The following is a 14,638-nucleotide window of genomic DNA, read 5'->3' on the forward strand; positions in this document are numbered from 1 at the left end:
CCTCTCCCTATCTCTCCAGTGGAAAGAACCAATGGTCTCCATGTTGTTATGCAACAGGCCTGTCTGCGACATCCGGAGGGACTTTTTTCCGGAACACACCTGAGCGTTGTCGTTAGCTCTCCTGTCTCAGGAATCTAGAACTCCCTCTTTCTGCTCAACCTGATGAGGTGACCTGAACTATCCCACAATCCCCCGAGAGGTTTCTAAAGACCTAAACATGTATGAGACTTGTAAGACATGTAATGTCATGGACTCTCTCATGCTAACTGGAGGAAGACCACCTGAGAACTTCTATCTTCTATATGAGGAGCACCCAGAAAGCCTGGACTGGATTTCTGGGTAAACTGAGGGTTGAAAAAACTGTGTTTGTTCTTCTTCTTCGAGTTACAGACTCTTTAAACATTTCTTTTCTTTTCTACCTGGTTTTATTTTTCTTTCCTTTTATTTAATTTTTGTGTTCCTGTTTCCATGAATTTTGTGTCTTTGTCGTCATGGAAAAATCTGATGTGCATCCATCAGACATAATCCTGATTGAAGTGGACGGTAGAAGTGTACATGATGGAATTCATGGGAAGATGCATAAAAACGCCTCAACAAGTATTATGACTATATTGCTTATGAAAAGACAAATGCACATGGACAGATTATATATATATATATACATATATATATATATATAGAGTGTGTGTGTGTGTGTGTGTGTGTGTGTGTGTGTGTGTGTGTGTGTGTGTGTGTGTGTGTGTGTGTGTGTGTGTATGTGCGTGTGCCTGTGTGTGTGTGAGAGAGAAGACAGAGGGGAGGTCAAATTGATTTTTAGCATATTTTATGACATTTCTTTCTTATTTTTCCTCAGATTTATATACCTGTTCTAAATGGATTATTGAGAAAATTATGACAATGGGATAGTATTCTGATGATTATATTGTTATTATTATTACTATTGAAGTGTGGGGTTCAGTAGGAGGGGTGCTACCCTCTTATGTTAAATATATAGACAAACAAAGGTATTTGGAATAAAAAAAAACTATTTAAATAAAGTGTTGTTGGCAATTTATCTATTGTATGCAAGGAAGTAAAATCCTGAAAAGATCCTGAAAGAGAAACACGGACCATTCACAAAATCGTTTACAACAGTACCACGGGGAGGCGACTCTGTCACGATACAAAGCAAAAAAGCAAAGCATCTGTTAAATTGCTTGGTCACAGTCTCAGTTTAACCGATTATGAAACTGCACACAATGGTTAAACTATAATAACCGTCTTACGGTATCTAAGAAGTGATTCATTCATGCATTCTCAAGTAACATGACTTAAAATCACCGCATAGATCAGAGGTGAATTCAGGAAGAGGCGTGTTCCTTGCCTATAACACCTTCGCCAGGGTGTGTGAACGGTCATTCAGTTGGTAAAAACAAATAACGTGCACTCTTACCTATCTACGGAAGGACTTGAAACATCCGTGATGGATTTCTTGAATTTGATGGTATTTTTGCTGTCAGTTGCCGGTAAGATTAGTTCAATGTATATTGTAATTAGCCTACTTTGAGAAAATATTTTTTGAGGTGATTTGTTTCATGTTTTATTTCACGTTTTTGGACATAACGTCCACAAATAACATTTTGGTTTGTGGTTCAATACATAGAATACAAGGAGTAGGCCTATTGTAATTACCGATTTATTGTTGTAGTGTATGGTGTGTATTTAGGCTTGGTTAATTACCCCTAATGAAGAAAGCTGATTATTTTCCTCAATCAAATAATTTGATTCTTAGAGTTGAAAGTTTGTCGTCTAAAATTGTAAACCTTTCTGAAAAGTAATGGTGCTGGCTGTCGGTGCTTAGACCCTTTACCCTTGAAAGGACACGTTGAATAACACCTGCTGCCTCGCTGGTTTGCCACAGGATGCTGCTTCGGACAGAAGGCATTGCCAACAGGTCCTGTGGAGGGAGTTCTTGGGAAAAACGTTACGTTTACCACGGTTGTAAGTCCGGGAGATTTCCTTACAGTATCCTGGACTTTCAACGGCGGGAGCGGACCTGTGGCCATTGTAACACATGCTCCGGGAGGTAGAAACTATGGCATCGGCTACGAGGGGAAAGTGTCGCTGAATTCATCTAACGGGGTGTTACAGCTTGGGCCTTTGACTGCGAAGGACAGCGGAGAATATACTTTGAACATGATCAACAACATGGGCATAGCCACCACTGGTGAAACTACTTTAAAAGTTCTCGGTGAGTACCTTCAAAAACGTCAAAGGTGATGCACAGTGAACTTAAATAATCCTTTTTTTTTCAAAACATAAACAATTATTGATTGATAAATGGTTAATTTAAATCATTGATTTGCAATCCATTTTTATCTCCGCTATTGCAAGTGATATGGGAAGCTTAGTTTCAAGCACTAAACATGATTAAATCTCAGAGCAAACTGTCAAAGAAGTTTCTAGGGCGTGGCTCCGTTGTTTGAAAGAAAAAAATACCTGTCCAGTTTCGAAACCAAATCTATCTGCTATGATGTCTCATCACTTGACTCAAGTTTATTACACTTTGTGTCCTAAAGGACAAGCAAATGAACTTGTCTAGTGGTGACTAAAATATTACTTCATAGTTTGTAAATGATAGATGTAGAATGTCACAAATGTTTGCTAATTGATGCCAACAAAGCTGAGTTGCCAGTTGACTTCTCTTTATGTAATCCTTTATCTGGTATTTACCTAAATCTGATGTGTGCCCCCTCATGCATGGATTCCATCATCTGTTCATTAATTAATTCCTTAATTAATCCCATGCATCATCTGCTTAGTCTGTGTTTATGTTTCACAATACTGTTGCTAAGCAAGTAACCAATGCATTCCATCCACTCATCTCCCCCCTCCCCCCATCCTTCCTTGCTTGCATTGACCTCCTGCCTTCCTCCCACCCTCCCACCTTCCCACCCCCTGCCTTCTTCCCACCCTCCCAGAGCCCGTGTCTGCTGTGACCATCACATCCAGCCTGACTGAAGCCGTGGAGATCAACAGCACCGTGGTCCTCACCTGCACCTCCAAGGGCTCCTTCCTCAAGTATGCCTGGCTCAACGGCTCCGCCCCTGTGGTTCCCGACACACACGTGACCCTGAGCGCAGACTCCCGCAACCTGACCGTGAGCGCTGTCCTGAGGACTGACCTGGCGGGGCCCATCTACTGTGCCGTCTCCAACAGCCTGGAGAAGGAGAAGAGTGCCCCCTTCAACCTCACCGTCCACTGTAAGTACTGCTGGACTGTGGTTGGTTTCGTTGTGTGTGTTGTTCTATGATCTCTACTGTATTTAAGGCCTGTTATACTAGACTCACGTACGCATGGGGTAGCCATTTTGAAACAGTAGATTGTGTTTGAGTGTTTCTTTAAGGCTTATGTGGGTGAGGACACTCCCCAGTCACAGACTTTCATACAACTTATCTGAGCTTCCTGTGTACACAAGGCCTGTGGTTGGCTACCACAAAGAGTCACACATACTGTAAAGAGTGATATCACATCTTACCCCTCCTAACCTCTTCTCACTAAGGAGTTGTGTGGTGTACTGTACTGTAATCTGGTCTGGCTATAGAGGATAGCCTCAGCTCACAATTACACAGCAACATATCTAAATAGTTGGGTGTGCTTTGCCTTCGGCAAGGGCACAACCTTTGTTCTCTCACATATATATTAATATATATATGTGCAGCCGCCACTGACCGGGGCAGCTTCTCCACACAGGGCTATATCGCATTTTGCGTTGTTACTGACAATGATCGCTACCAGTGAGCTTTTTAAGAATGAGCAATTTTCCACTAAATAAATGTCAAGCTTATTTACGTTTTTGGGGGCATATTTTCAGTTAGCAGATGGTACTGTTTGAATCACGATTCCATCTTCTACTGCCGGTAACGTCGTAGAATAATCTTCAAAGGGGGTTCTTTATTAATGAATGAATGCAATATGAGTAGGCTAAATGCCTGAAAATATCACGAGAAGGGAAAACTTAAAAGGACGTTTAAGTCATAGAGATTAGATCAATTTTTACACCGGTCTGCCAAATGTATTCGTTTTGATTCAGCTATGAGGCTGCCTCTTGCAGGGGAAATGAGAAGACATCATATTTAATTCTACACTTCACTCGTATTTTCAGTTGTAAATGAGCAGCACAAAAAAATGCTTTTAAATCTATGTAATCTTTATAAATAATAAGTATGCATTTTTATATAAAATATACAGAAATATCAGTTGTAAAAATGTCATTCAAAAACGGACCCCTGTGCAGCCGACACAAGCAAGCACACCCTACAATTTCCCCAGAAATTGTACCCTCTCTAGTTATTTTTATTACACCACACCATACATTTACACTTTATCATACCATTCACAATTTACACACTTTATATCATTCCAACTTTATCATAACCAAATGTTACCAAACATTCAAAAGTCCATTGGTAGAAATGTACCACGTAGGTAAAATGCATTGACCAGAAGACTCTTTCTTTTGAGGGTAGCATAGTCCAGGCTTGTTCAGACCCACTTACTTCTTCTGCTTGATCTCTAGTCAGGCTGTGCAAAGCAGGTGACAGGAAATGAGATAAGATCTGCTGCTGTTCTGCATGATGGCCTGGAACAGAGCAGCTGGCTAGAGAACTCCCAGGACTTTACCTGCAACAAAGTCATTTCTGACCCAACCTGACAATCAGTCCACTAATTCGATTTTCAACATTTATACAAATACTTATACAACCGTTTAATTGAATTGTAAACACAGAGACATAAACGCAGCATCATGTGTGGCAGGTTAACACTGGTAGGTCTCACCAAGCTGTGTCCCTCATACAGTCGGACCTGAAAACATCGCCATGACCATAAACCCAACTGGCGAGATTGTCAAGAAGGGTTCCAACCTCACTCTGACCTGCTTGGTAAAGTCCAGTCCAGCGGCACAGTTCAAGTGGATCCACAATGGTGTGGAAAGGAAGGAGACACACCCAACACTGGTTCTGGCAAACGTGGATGAGAGCCAGGCGGGGAACATCACCTGCATGGCTTTCAACGCCAAGACCATGCGCTACCTCTCTGCCCAGGTGGTGAAGTTCACTGTCATTGGTGAGTTTGATCATTGTTTGCCATTTTGGGACCTGGAAGTTTATTTGTGGGTTGTAGGGAATGGATTTGAAGACAAACGCCCTACATGAGTGGCATTGTTCACATCTGTTGTATGAAACTGGTTTAACTGTTAAGTTGACACCCTCGGAACGTAATACTTGTCAGATTTAATTTAAACACATTCAATCACGGGTCAGAGAATAAGCACTTAAAAATCGAAATGAGAAACATAGCCTGGATATATTCCAAATTCTAAAGAGTTTGCCTGTAGTCACTACTCAAATGCCCCTGTCTAAAATAAACAACTTAATTCTCCCTGAAAAGGTAACACTAACTGACCAAAAAAACACATTTCTCAGTCTCTTTCCTTGAGACATTAGGTTAGGGTGAAGGTTAGGCACTGTAAAGTTGTGCCCAGTAGACATGCTGTACTCAGTAGTACACCCGGTCACATTGAGGAAATTGGAAGTCATTTGATGTTAATTAGCCTATAATGTGACCCCATCAGTTACTGTATTTTGGGATGACACATCATTTTCAGATCCTTTGGAACCTGTCATCTTATGTAGATCTCATGATCAGACCTGGCAGTGGTGAACTGTCCTGCACTGTGCGGGTACTGTAACCTTTGTGAGCCAGTGTATCGCCTGAAGCAAGCTACTGTGTTTACATGTGAGACAGGCACAGGCCTTTTGTGTTTGTGACTCACTCAGACCTGCTGACCCATGGGGGCTGGTCTTTCAAGAGTTATTGGCTGTTGCTGTTTTCTTCAAAGAGAGAGCGAGAGATACTGGGGGAGATTGGGATCAGCAACCATTTGAAATATTTTGTGAATTTGAGCATGTGTGTGCAGCTACAGTAGACATAGAGAATGCCTGCCTGGATATTTAACTATTGCTCCACCACAAATCACACAGTGACACATTCCTGTCAGCTCAGTAGTGAGGAAGTGGTGATTTTCTTCTGAGAATTCTGGCCTGTGAGGGTACCATTTGTGAGACTGTTGACAAACAGTGGTTATCTGTTGCGTGCCAACAGTGACTCACCCTTGGAATATGTTAGTGTGAGCAAATCTTATCTTCATGCTTACTTTCATTTGTAGTTGAACAAGCAGCCATGGGGAATATCACCTTACTCTCAGTTTGCCACTCAGTCAAACACCTTCCTTCCTGTCCCATGTGTGTGTGCCAATGTGTGCCGGTGTGTGTGTGTTTGTAGAGGCCATCTCCAGCACTAAGATCACTAGCCCCACCGACACCCTCGTCGCCGGCAACAGCACGGCCAGCCTCAAATGCTCGGCAACCACGGGCACGATGGTAACCCGAACCTGGATGAAGGACGGCAAGCCGCTGCTGTCTAGCAACAGAGTAAACGTATCAGGTGACTCGAGCCAGGTGACCATCATCCCGGTGCAGAAGGAGGACAGCGGGGAATACAAGTGTCTGCTGACCAACGCAGTCAACAAAGAGGAAGCCACACACAAGATGGTGGTCAACTGTGAGTATGACATCACTTCCTGTCCGACCTCCCAGTTGTCTGGAAGTTGGAAGCATTACAGTGATCATTTGCATGATGGTCATTTATACATGTTCGTATATACATGTGCGTGTGTGTATGTATATGTAACGACATAACGGTTGTTTGTCCAAGGCCATTGACAAAGTTGAAATCTTGTGGTAGCAGTGCTATTCTGGTTTGGTCATGGTCAGCTAATCACCGTCTTCTTTTCCCCAGACGGCCCGGAGGAAGTGAAGGTGACGGGGGAAGACGCCGTGGAGATCACCGAACCTGTGAGGCTGAACTGTGTAGCCAACTCCCTCCCTGCTGCCACCTTCGTCTGGAGGTTCAACGGCACGTTGACGCAGGTGACGTCACCAGACTACGTCATGGAGGGCGCTGTGTACAAAAACACAGGCATCTACACGTGTGAGGCCACCAACGCCATTACCGGACTCACCAGGTCCGCCGCACACCTGCTATCTGTCAAAGGTAAGACGGGCAGACCTTTCCTGTGGGTTGCTACGCCAACCCGTAATTCGTCATATGGTTTGGGACTGAAACTGGCACTTGTGACAAGCTGCAATGTTCCCTGTTTCGGTTCCCCTCGTCTTGTCTGGAACTGGAATCGTTAGCGTATTTGAATTACAGCATGAACCGTGATTGGCCTAATGGTTGATTGATCATCCCTGTGCAGAGGAGGGTGCTCTGGACGAGGGCCTTTCAGATGGGGCCATCGCCGGCATCATCATCGCTGTGCTCGTCCTTGTGGCGGCCGTTATAGCTGGAGTTGTCTACATGAGACGAAAACAAACGTGAGTCCCCACCCCCCTTGCACCCGCACACACACACACACACCCGCACACACACACACACACAGAGGTGGTGTCCTGTTAGATTGGTTGTGTCGCAATCCACCCAAGACAAAGTGATGTGCCTGTCCTGTAGCTGCAGTAACTTCCACTCCTTCTCGCACAGTCAGACACACCTTACACACATTCCTAAGATAGGTAGGTGCCAGGTGTGTGTGGCTGCCCCCCCCCCCTCCTCCCTTGAGGGCTTTCTCAAACAGCAGGGCGAGAGCCGGTAAAGACACAATGGACGGTAGCTTAGTCCACTCCCTCTCCCAGGTTTGCATTTGAATGGATATCCCGCCACCCTATCCTCCCCTCATCGCCCCTCTTCCCCCTCTGCACTCCGCCCCTTTCCTCCCCCTCTCCTCCCCCATTCTCTCTCCACTATGATACACCCCCCCACCCTCCAACCCCACCCTGCCCCCACAGACAGCATCCCGTAATAGTGAGATAACACTGTGTGACTTGACAGGGGTCACCGAGGGTCAAATGTACCTAGCGAAGCCACACACACCACACACGCACGCACACACACACACACAAAGGCTGTTTTAGGGTGGGGCCTGCTCTGTATTATCGGAAGCTTAGCCTTAACCGAACCTCATTTGTCAGGCTCAGTCATAGTCAACACAGCACCATGTGAGGCCCTGACAGATTCTCTCTGTCTGGAGTTCCACACACACACTGATATTTAATGCAAGCCAGTTGGAAGGAACGGGTAAAACAAGGAAAAGGAAAAAAGACAGTTAATCTGATACAAATGCCCCATACACACACACATGCACACTCTTGTTCCAGGCAGAGAGATGTTTGCGAGCGATAACCAACCAGCATGGCACACATGTATTAACGTCTGAACTCGAAGGGGGCTAGAAGCTACTAGCGCTGACAGTTGCAAAGACAAAAAATTACGAATCTGCCTTACTGACTGGCTGGATGGATGGTTTTCATCCATGTTTCATTCATGTTAAAAGAGATCAGAGAGGGTGGATTTGGTGCAGTGTTGAAAGCTGGGTCGCCGCGGTTGGTTAGATTTCGACCTCCCAGGGTGCACCTCAGTGTTCCTGCAGCTGCACACATGCAGGCAGACATGGTAGAGAGAGATACAGTAAAGAGGGGGGGGGGGGGGGGAGTGGTGGGGGGCAGTAGAGGGAGAGAGAACCAGGAGAGAGGTGATGGGGGGGGGGGAAAGAGAGGAGAGGGGGAGAGCATTCCAATTAGCTGATTAGACCTGGAGGACAGGGTTAGACTGATGTGCAGTGCTTATATGCACTGTATGTGTGTGTGTACAGAGACAACCTGTTAAAGGTACAGTCAAAACAGGTTACCTGTCTATGAACAAGTCACTGTTCCAGAGTTTTTTTCACTCCCAGCCTCGGTGACACATCCCTCTGGGGGGGCAGATATCATCGTGATCGTGGCCCATTTCTATCTCTGCATGAGGTTACATAAAGACACGCGTCAGTGAACCTACCGCTGCTCTCCTCCTTTCTCCCTCCTGAACTACTCTTCTGTACTCCATTCATGTTCTTTTGTCTCTCTCCCCTCCCCTCTCCCTTAGCCCTCCAGTCTCTCCACTGGAACTGTCACCCTGGATTAGGCCTGGATGGCTTCAGTATTTCCAAAACACCGTCAGACCACATTCCACACCTCCCACCCTCTCTCTCTCCCTCTTTTCTCTCTCTCTCTGTTTCTTCATTTGTCTCTTTCCTTTCTCTCATATATCTCTCACCCTCCTGTCTTTCTCTCTCTCTCTCTTCCCTTCTCCCTGTTCTCCCTGTTAGACTGACCCCCCTGCCCAGTCTCGTTAAGATAACAAACTACCAGGGTGTGGTGCCCCCAGGCTCCACTGCCCCAGCCCCCCCCCCCCCCCTAACAAATAACAGATGTTTGAATGGGGGTCCAGAGGGCCAAGCCCATAGTTTCACACCCGAATAGATAGATGAGGGGGGGAAGAGAGAACCGAGGAGAGAAGGAAAGAGGAGAAGGGTGGAGGCGAAACTGTACAGCATGTCCCCCTGTCCCTTAACACGGGGGAATCCCCTTCTCTCTGTCTGTCTCCCCCCTCTGTAGCAGTAGCAGGAGGTATACGAGAAGGCAGAGGCAGGGCGGCGAGGCAGGGCAGAGAGGCTATGGCTGGAATGTCCTCTTCATGTCTGCACAAGCACCCGCCTCTTCCCACCTGCCCGTCTTTCTCTCTCCATCCATCTCTCTTTCTCTATCCCTCTCTCCTTCTCTTGTGTGTTCTCCACTGTATTCTCGTGTGTACGGTTCCGGTCATTACATTTTCATTTATTTGGATTCATTTAATATATTTTCTACCCTCCCCCTCCTAACAGTTGCCCCCTCTCCAATTCAGTTATTCCGTTAGGTCCTGGGGGTGATCCCACGCCCTCTCGTTTTTCCTAACTCTCCTTCTCTATCTCTCTCTCTCCCTCTCAAAGCGACTCATAGCTCCTCCTAGGAGCATCATAACTCAGCGATGCTGCTGACACACCTGCAGGGTCAGAGGTCGCCCCCTCCACCCACTCATCTGAAGACGCTCCCGCTGCTGTTTATATCCATCAATAGTGTTTCTGCTCCCACCGCCTTGTCGTGTTGCTCTGTTGCTCGAAGCTTGGTCGTTGTTAGCTTTGTAGCCAACAAGATTGTTTTTTTATATTGACCTAGCAAAGCTACTCCATTGAACCACAAACTTTTATCCTCGGACTCCCAGGATGCCCTTGTGGTCTGGGACATGGCATTTAGGGAGGTCATGTAGCTACTTGTGGCCAGTCAGCCAGTACATCAGCAGAGATATGAGGAAGCCAGTTTCTCTAAAACCCGATAGCTGTCCTGTTGTGTGGATCTTATCACGCCTTATCATTTGCAATGCCATTTCTGCTGTCACCGTGCGCTCTCTGGCAGCTGTGTTTTGAGAAAGGCATGTCACTGTGTCATCTTTTTAATTCCGAGTTCCATTTTCACGAGTCAGCTCACCCCATAACTGACAAAACACACTCACATCACAGTCTAGCTGATGATCTTCTACCGTAAAGTCTAACTCTTCCATATTGGAACATCTTCCCAGATTCCGGAGAAGTGGGGTCATGATCTAACCCCTGACCTCCATCTTTCTGTGCTGTTGTGTTTCAGGGTCGAGTCGCCATACTAGAGAAGAGAGAGGCTGCATGGAGAGAGAAACAGGTGAAGCCTTTTTTGAGAACTCCTTCCATCAAATTGTATCTTCAATAGATTTGCATATGTAGAACCTGTCTGTGCTAGTTGGTGGTAAACTGTTCCAGAGTGTCTGGACAACATGATCAAGCACAGTTCTCACATACTGTATGAACCTGGTCTGCTGCCTATTATCTCTGGTCTGTGTACTGCCTTGTCAGGAGTTACAAACAAGCAGGCGGGCAGCCATGCTGGCAGGTAGGCATACAGACAGACAGAGACAGACAGACAGACAGACAGGGTAGTGTCTTGTTGCATTGTAACACAAGCTAGACCTGCTAGGCTCCAGTCACAGAGATAAGAGTGTTGACTTTAGGAAGAGGCCAGGCCTGGCACCTTGTGCCAGACCGGAGTGGGGAGGAGGGGAGGGGGGGCATAGCTTCGAGAAGTAATTATTAGCCGATCTTGATTAGTAACTGAAAAGTAACGTGAGTTTATGAAACCTACCATTTCCGATGTTGAACTAAAACCGTGTGAGCTTGAAGTCTACTTCATTGATGCGGATGATGAGAGGATGACATACGATTAGTGGATGATATTTTACATCGCTAGGTAGCTGATGTTCTTCGTTGTTCTTCTGTTAGGAGCTATCAACCCGAAGCATCTACCGCTGTATTTACCCAAGATCTTCCTCTCTGGCCTGGGAGGACCAATGAGCTGTAAGCCTGCCCCAGGTCCAGTAGAACCAACCAGTCACAGCCAAGCCCCCCACCAGTGGACTGACCCCCCCTTCTCTGGTTCCAGGGGTGCCCAGATGTGGCCTCCTGGAGCTTCGTAAGGGTCCCGGAACCTTCCCTTTCTTTGTCTGTATGGTCTTCCTGTTTCTCCTCCCTGCCACTTCACTCATACCCCCCTACCCCCACCCTCTTCTTCTCCATTCATTGGAATGTCATCAAGGCCCTCGCCGACACAAATAAAGACTTCAGGCACTCTAAAGAGAATGAAGATGCCCTACTGATCATGGCCGAAGTCTACAGCCTGGAGAAACTTGAGGAGGGTTCGAACATCTCCCATAGTCTACAGGGACTCTCTCTTTCTCTTTCTGTCTGGATGGAGAGGTCTTCTTCATATGAAAGATGTGTAAGACTGAAGAAAAATCTTTGTCAAAGCAAGATTGAACATGCTTCAAGTCAGAAAAAAACAGACAGGCAGGAGCATTTCTGTGGGCATATACGTAACATTCCTTTGGTTTTGGAGGGAAAGTCGCAACTTCAAGGAGGTACGCTACAATCTACCAAGATCACTTATCTTCTGGATGATTAGTTTCACACCGGATCTTTCTATGATTTCACTTTTGTTGCTTTATTGTTTGTCATTCCATCTTTTGAAGTTCAAAGCAGTATGTCACTCAAAATACAACTGTTATAATTTCTTCTCCTGTAGTTGATTGGCCCTGACTTTTTATATCTATCCTTGTTATTTCGATTTTCCAAAGCAAGCGTTTGTTTTGAAATGCATTGCATTTATTCTCCGGACACTGAAAATGGTTGCCTACCTAACATTTGTATTTTGAGTGAACTATCTGTTTAAACCTGGAGTTCTTACTCCCTCACAGTGTTTTAGAATAAGAGTTGTGTTACCATAACCAATCCTATTTTTCCCTGCTGTGTTGATTTAGAGATTAGGTGCCTGTTCTTTGCTTTAGCCCTGAGTGTTAGTGTAGACCTGCAAGCCGGAGATAACTCCTCCTTGGGGGAGCTGAGGTGTTTAAGGTGCTTTATGTAAAGCTAGACTGTTACATGCACTGATCCACCGATGGAAAGCAATTTATCATGAAGATCACAGCTTGGACCGCACATTGCTGAATGCACACACACATCTTGAACACACAAACACACACTCACAAACACACCCTCACAAACACACACACACTCACAAACACTATCTGCTGGTTGTTTCTCCATCAACATGTTTTGCGATTGTTTTGACTAGAGTACTAATGAACATGATTTACTGCCCATCACTGTAAATAATATCCAGATATATTTTCTTTTCATGTAAATGTGCTTTGTTGGGTTCTTAACATTTTAAGATTAGTTTTTTCGGGTTTTCTTGCTGATCTTTGAATACTTTCCGCAAATCTTCATGTGTTTACAGTGAGTGCATAACATTCAATTGACATTTATCTCCACTTCTTTATTGTGTTACCATGGGAGTGTTTGAATACCTATCAACTGCTTCCTCCCTTCCTTCGAATTAACTGAACTAACCTCAAAAAAGGAAATTAGGAAGAAAGGATGCATTCTGTGAATAATGGAACGGGGCCCACATATTTGTTTTTGTTTTATTTATTCTTCTCTTGCTGGAACATCCTTGTTTGTTTTCCAGGGAATATTCAAACAGTATCACCGCCTGGCCAATCCTGTTTTCTATTTCTCGGGAACCAATCACACAAATGTTCTCTTCTCTTCATCTGTCGCTAAGATTGCAAATGACTGAACATAAAGGCGGAGAAATGGTTCCTGTTTTTACAATGCTGCGTTGACTCTTTACTGCTCAGAGGGCCGAGGGGGGTTTCAATCTGAAGGGGAGGGAGGGGGGGGCTCTCTCCTCCTCACATATCATCTCGTATCCTTTCCTCTTCACCTCTTTTTATCTATCCCCTCCTCTCTTCTCTAATACACTCCTTATCTCTTCTCTTATTTTCTTCTCTTTTCCTTTACTCCTTTCCTCTCTTCCTCTGCCACGCCCTGAGTGTGAGAGGTACGGTATGCCCCAGAGAAAAAATAATCTGACATAAAACCTGTTTGACACTGACAGCCCGAGGGAGGATTCTGAAGGCAGAGAAAGGTTGAGGTTTGTGTCAGCAACACAGGTTGTTTTTGTAAATGTGTATCTTAGTAGCTGTTGGTAGGTAGTTTTAATATGACTTCCCCAAAAAGTTGAATTGGGGCTCAGGTTTTTATTTTTTAGAACTGTGGTTTCAACCAATTGTTCATGTATGATCTGAAGACACTTAATCCTGCCTCTCCCCATTCCCCATCGAAACTCTCCTGTCTGAACCTGATGTAGCCCTCTCCCCCTTTTTTGCCGTGTCATTGACTCCTCCCAGCCACACTGTGTCATTGACGCCTCCCAGCCACACTCCATTTCTCAGTCAAATTAACCCCTTGTATGAAGATCCCTACACAGCTCAACCTGGTTAACCTGATCCTCTCCCAGAGCAAAAGCACACACAGAGAGAATTTTAATTACATTTACCACAGTTCAAGCCACAGTGCTTTTGAAAGCCCCGAATATGAAACCAGAATTGTCAATGGAAGAGCCTGTTCGTCAACAATTTGCAGTATCAATTTCAAGTTGATTTTGGGCTTTAGGAGGTGTAATATTGAACTAGTTCAATTGTTGTCATAGTTTTCTGAGACTGTTTCAACTGGTTTGACTATAACGCTAGCACCAGAAACCTTCCGCCCATGACCAGTCCATCAAGTTCATTTGTCTGGAGTCAACAACAATGCCTTACATTGTGTACACTGTTAGTCAGGTTAGTTAGGTAGGCCTACTTAAAACAGTGCTGCTGTGACATCATACTGTACTTGAATGCAAAAACAAGTCAATAAAGTTTTAACCATTTTACCAGTCTCAGTGATTTAAAAATATGATGTAATTGTTGTTTTCAGGAGCATGGGGCTCTTCCTGTAGTGTCAGGTGACCCAGTGGAAATCTGAGGCGAGCAGGTGTGAAATCCTATCTTCTCAATACCACGTAAAGTTCTCACTGATGACCACGGGGGCAACAGGTGATGTGTTGCTCTTCGATGGAAGATGATACTCTCTGTGTACCATATTTACATACCAATCCTTTACTGACCACAACAGACTCATTGTCCCTTCGGCTTGTGATTAGTCAAAAGGTTGGTCGTATGTGTAAGTTGTGCCATGTTAAACTCAAAAGATCCTATACTATTCCTTAATGTCAGATATTCTGTACTGTGTGGCATTGGCATACAAGGATGTTCATCTCAC

At 45.0% G+C, this 14,638-nt stretch overlaps 1 protein-coding gene across 1 annotated transcript; it reads left to right on the forward strand.

Moving 5' to 3' along the window:
* Positions 1–1,411: 1,411 nt before the first annotated feature.
* On the forward strand, positions 1,412–14,247 carry LOC136938856 (carcinoembryonic antigen-related cell adhesion molecule 20-like). The gene is made up of 9 exons (XM_067231767.1): positions 1,412–1,505; positions 1,901–2,230; positions 2,961–3,242; positions 4,840–5,106; positions 6,325–6,603; positions 6,841–7,095; positions 7,301–7,418; positions 10,593–10,643; positions 11,258–14,247. The coding sequence occupies exons 1-8, from the start codon at positions 1,463–1,465 to the stop codon at positions 10,609–10,611; spliced, it is 1,593 nt and encodes a 530-aa protein (XP_067087868.1). The 5' UTR covers positions 1,412–1,462; the 3' UTR covers positions 10,612–10,643; positions 11,258–14,247.
* The last annotated feature ends 391 nt before the right edge of the window (positions 14,248–14,638 follow it).

The sequence above is a fragment of the Osmerus mordax genome, assembly GCF_038355195.1.
Source record: "Osmerus mordax isolate fOsmMor3 chromosome 18 unlocalized genomic scaffold, fOsmMor3.pri SUPER_18_unloc_1, whole genome shotgun sequence".
NCBI classification, from domain to species: Eukaryota; Metazoa; Chordata; class Actinopteri; order Osmeriformes; family Osmeridae; genus Osmerus; species Osmerus mordax.

Excerpts from the sequence above, each read along its gene's own strand:
- LOC136938856 (XM_067231767.1), top strand. The coding sequence starts at position 1,463 with ATGGATTTCTTGAATTTGATGGTATTTTTGCTGTCAGTTGCCG. Across the intron at positions 3,243-4,839 it reads CTTCAACCTCACCGTCCACT|TCGGACCTGAAAACATCGCC; the intron begins GTAAGTACTGCT and ends TCCCTCATACAG. Across the intron at positions 6,604-6,840 it reads ACACAAGATGGTGGTCAACT|ACGGCCCGGAGGAAGTGAAG; the intron begins GTGAGTATGACA and ends TCTTTTCCCCAG.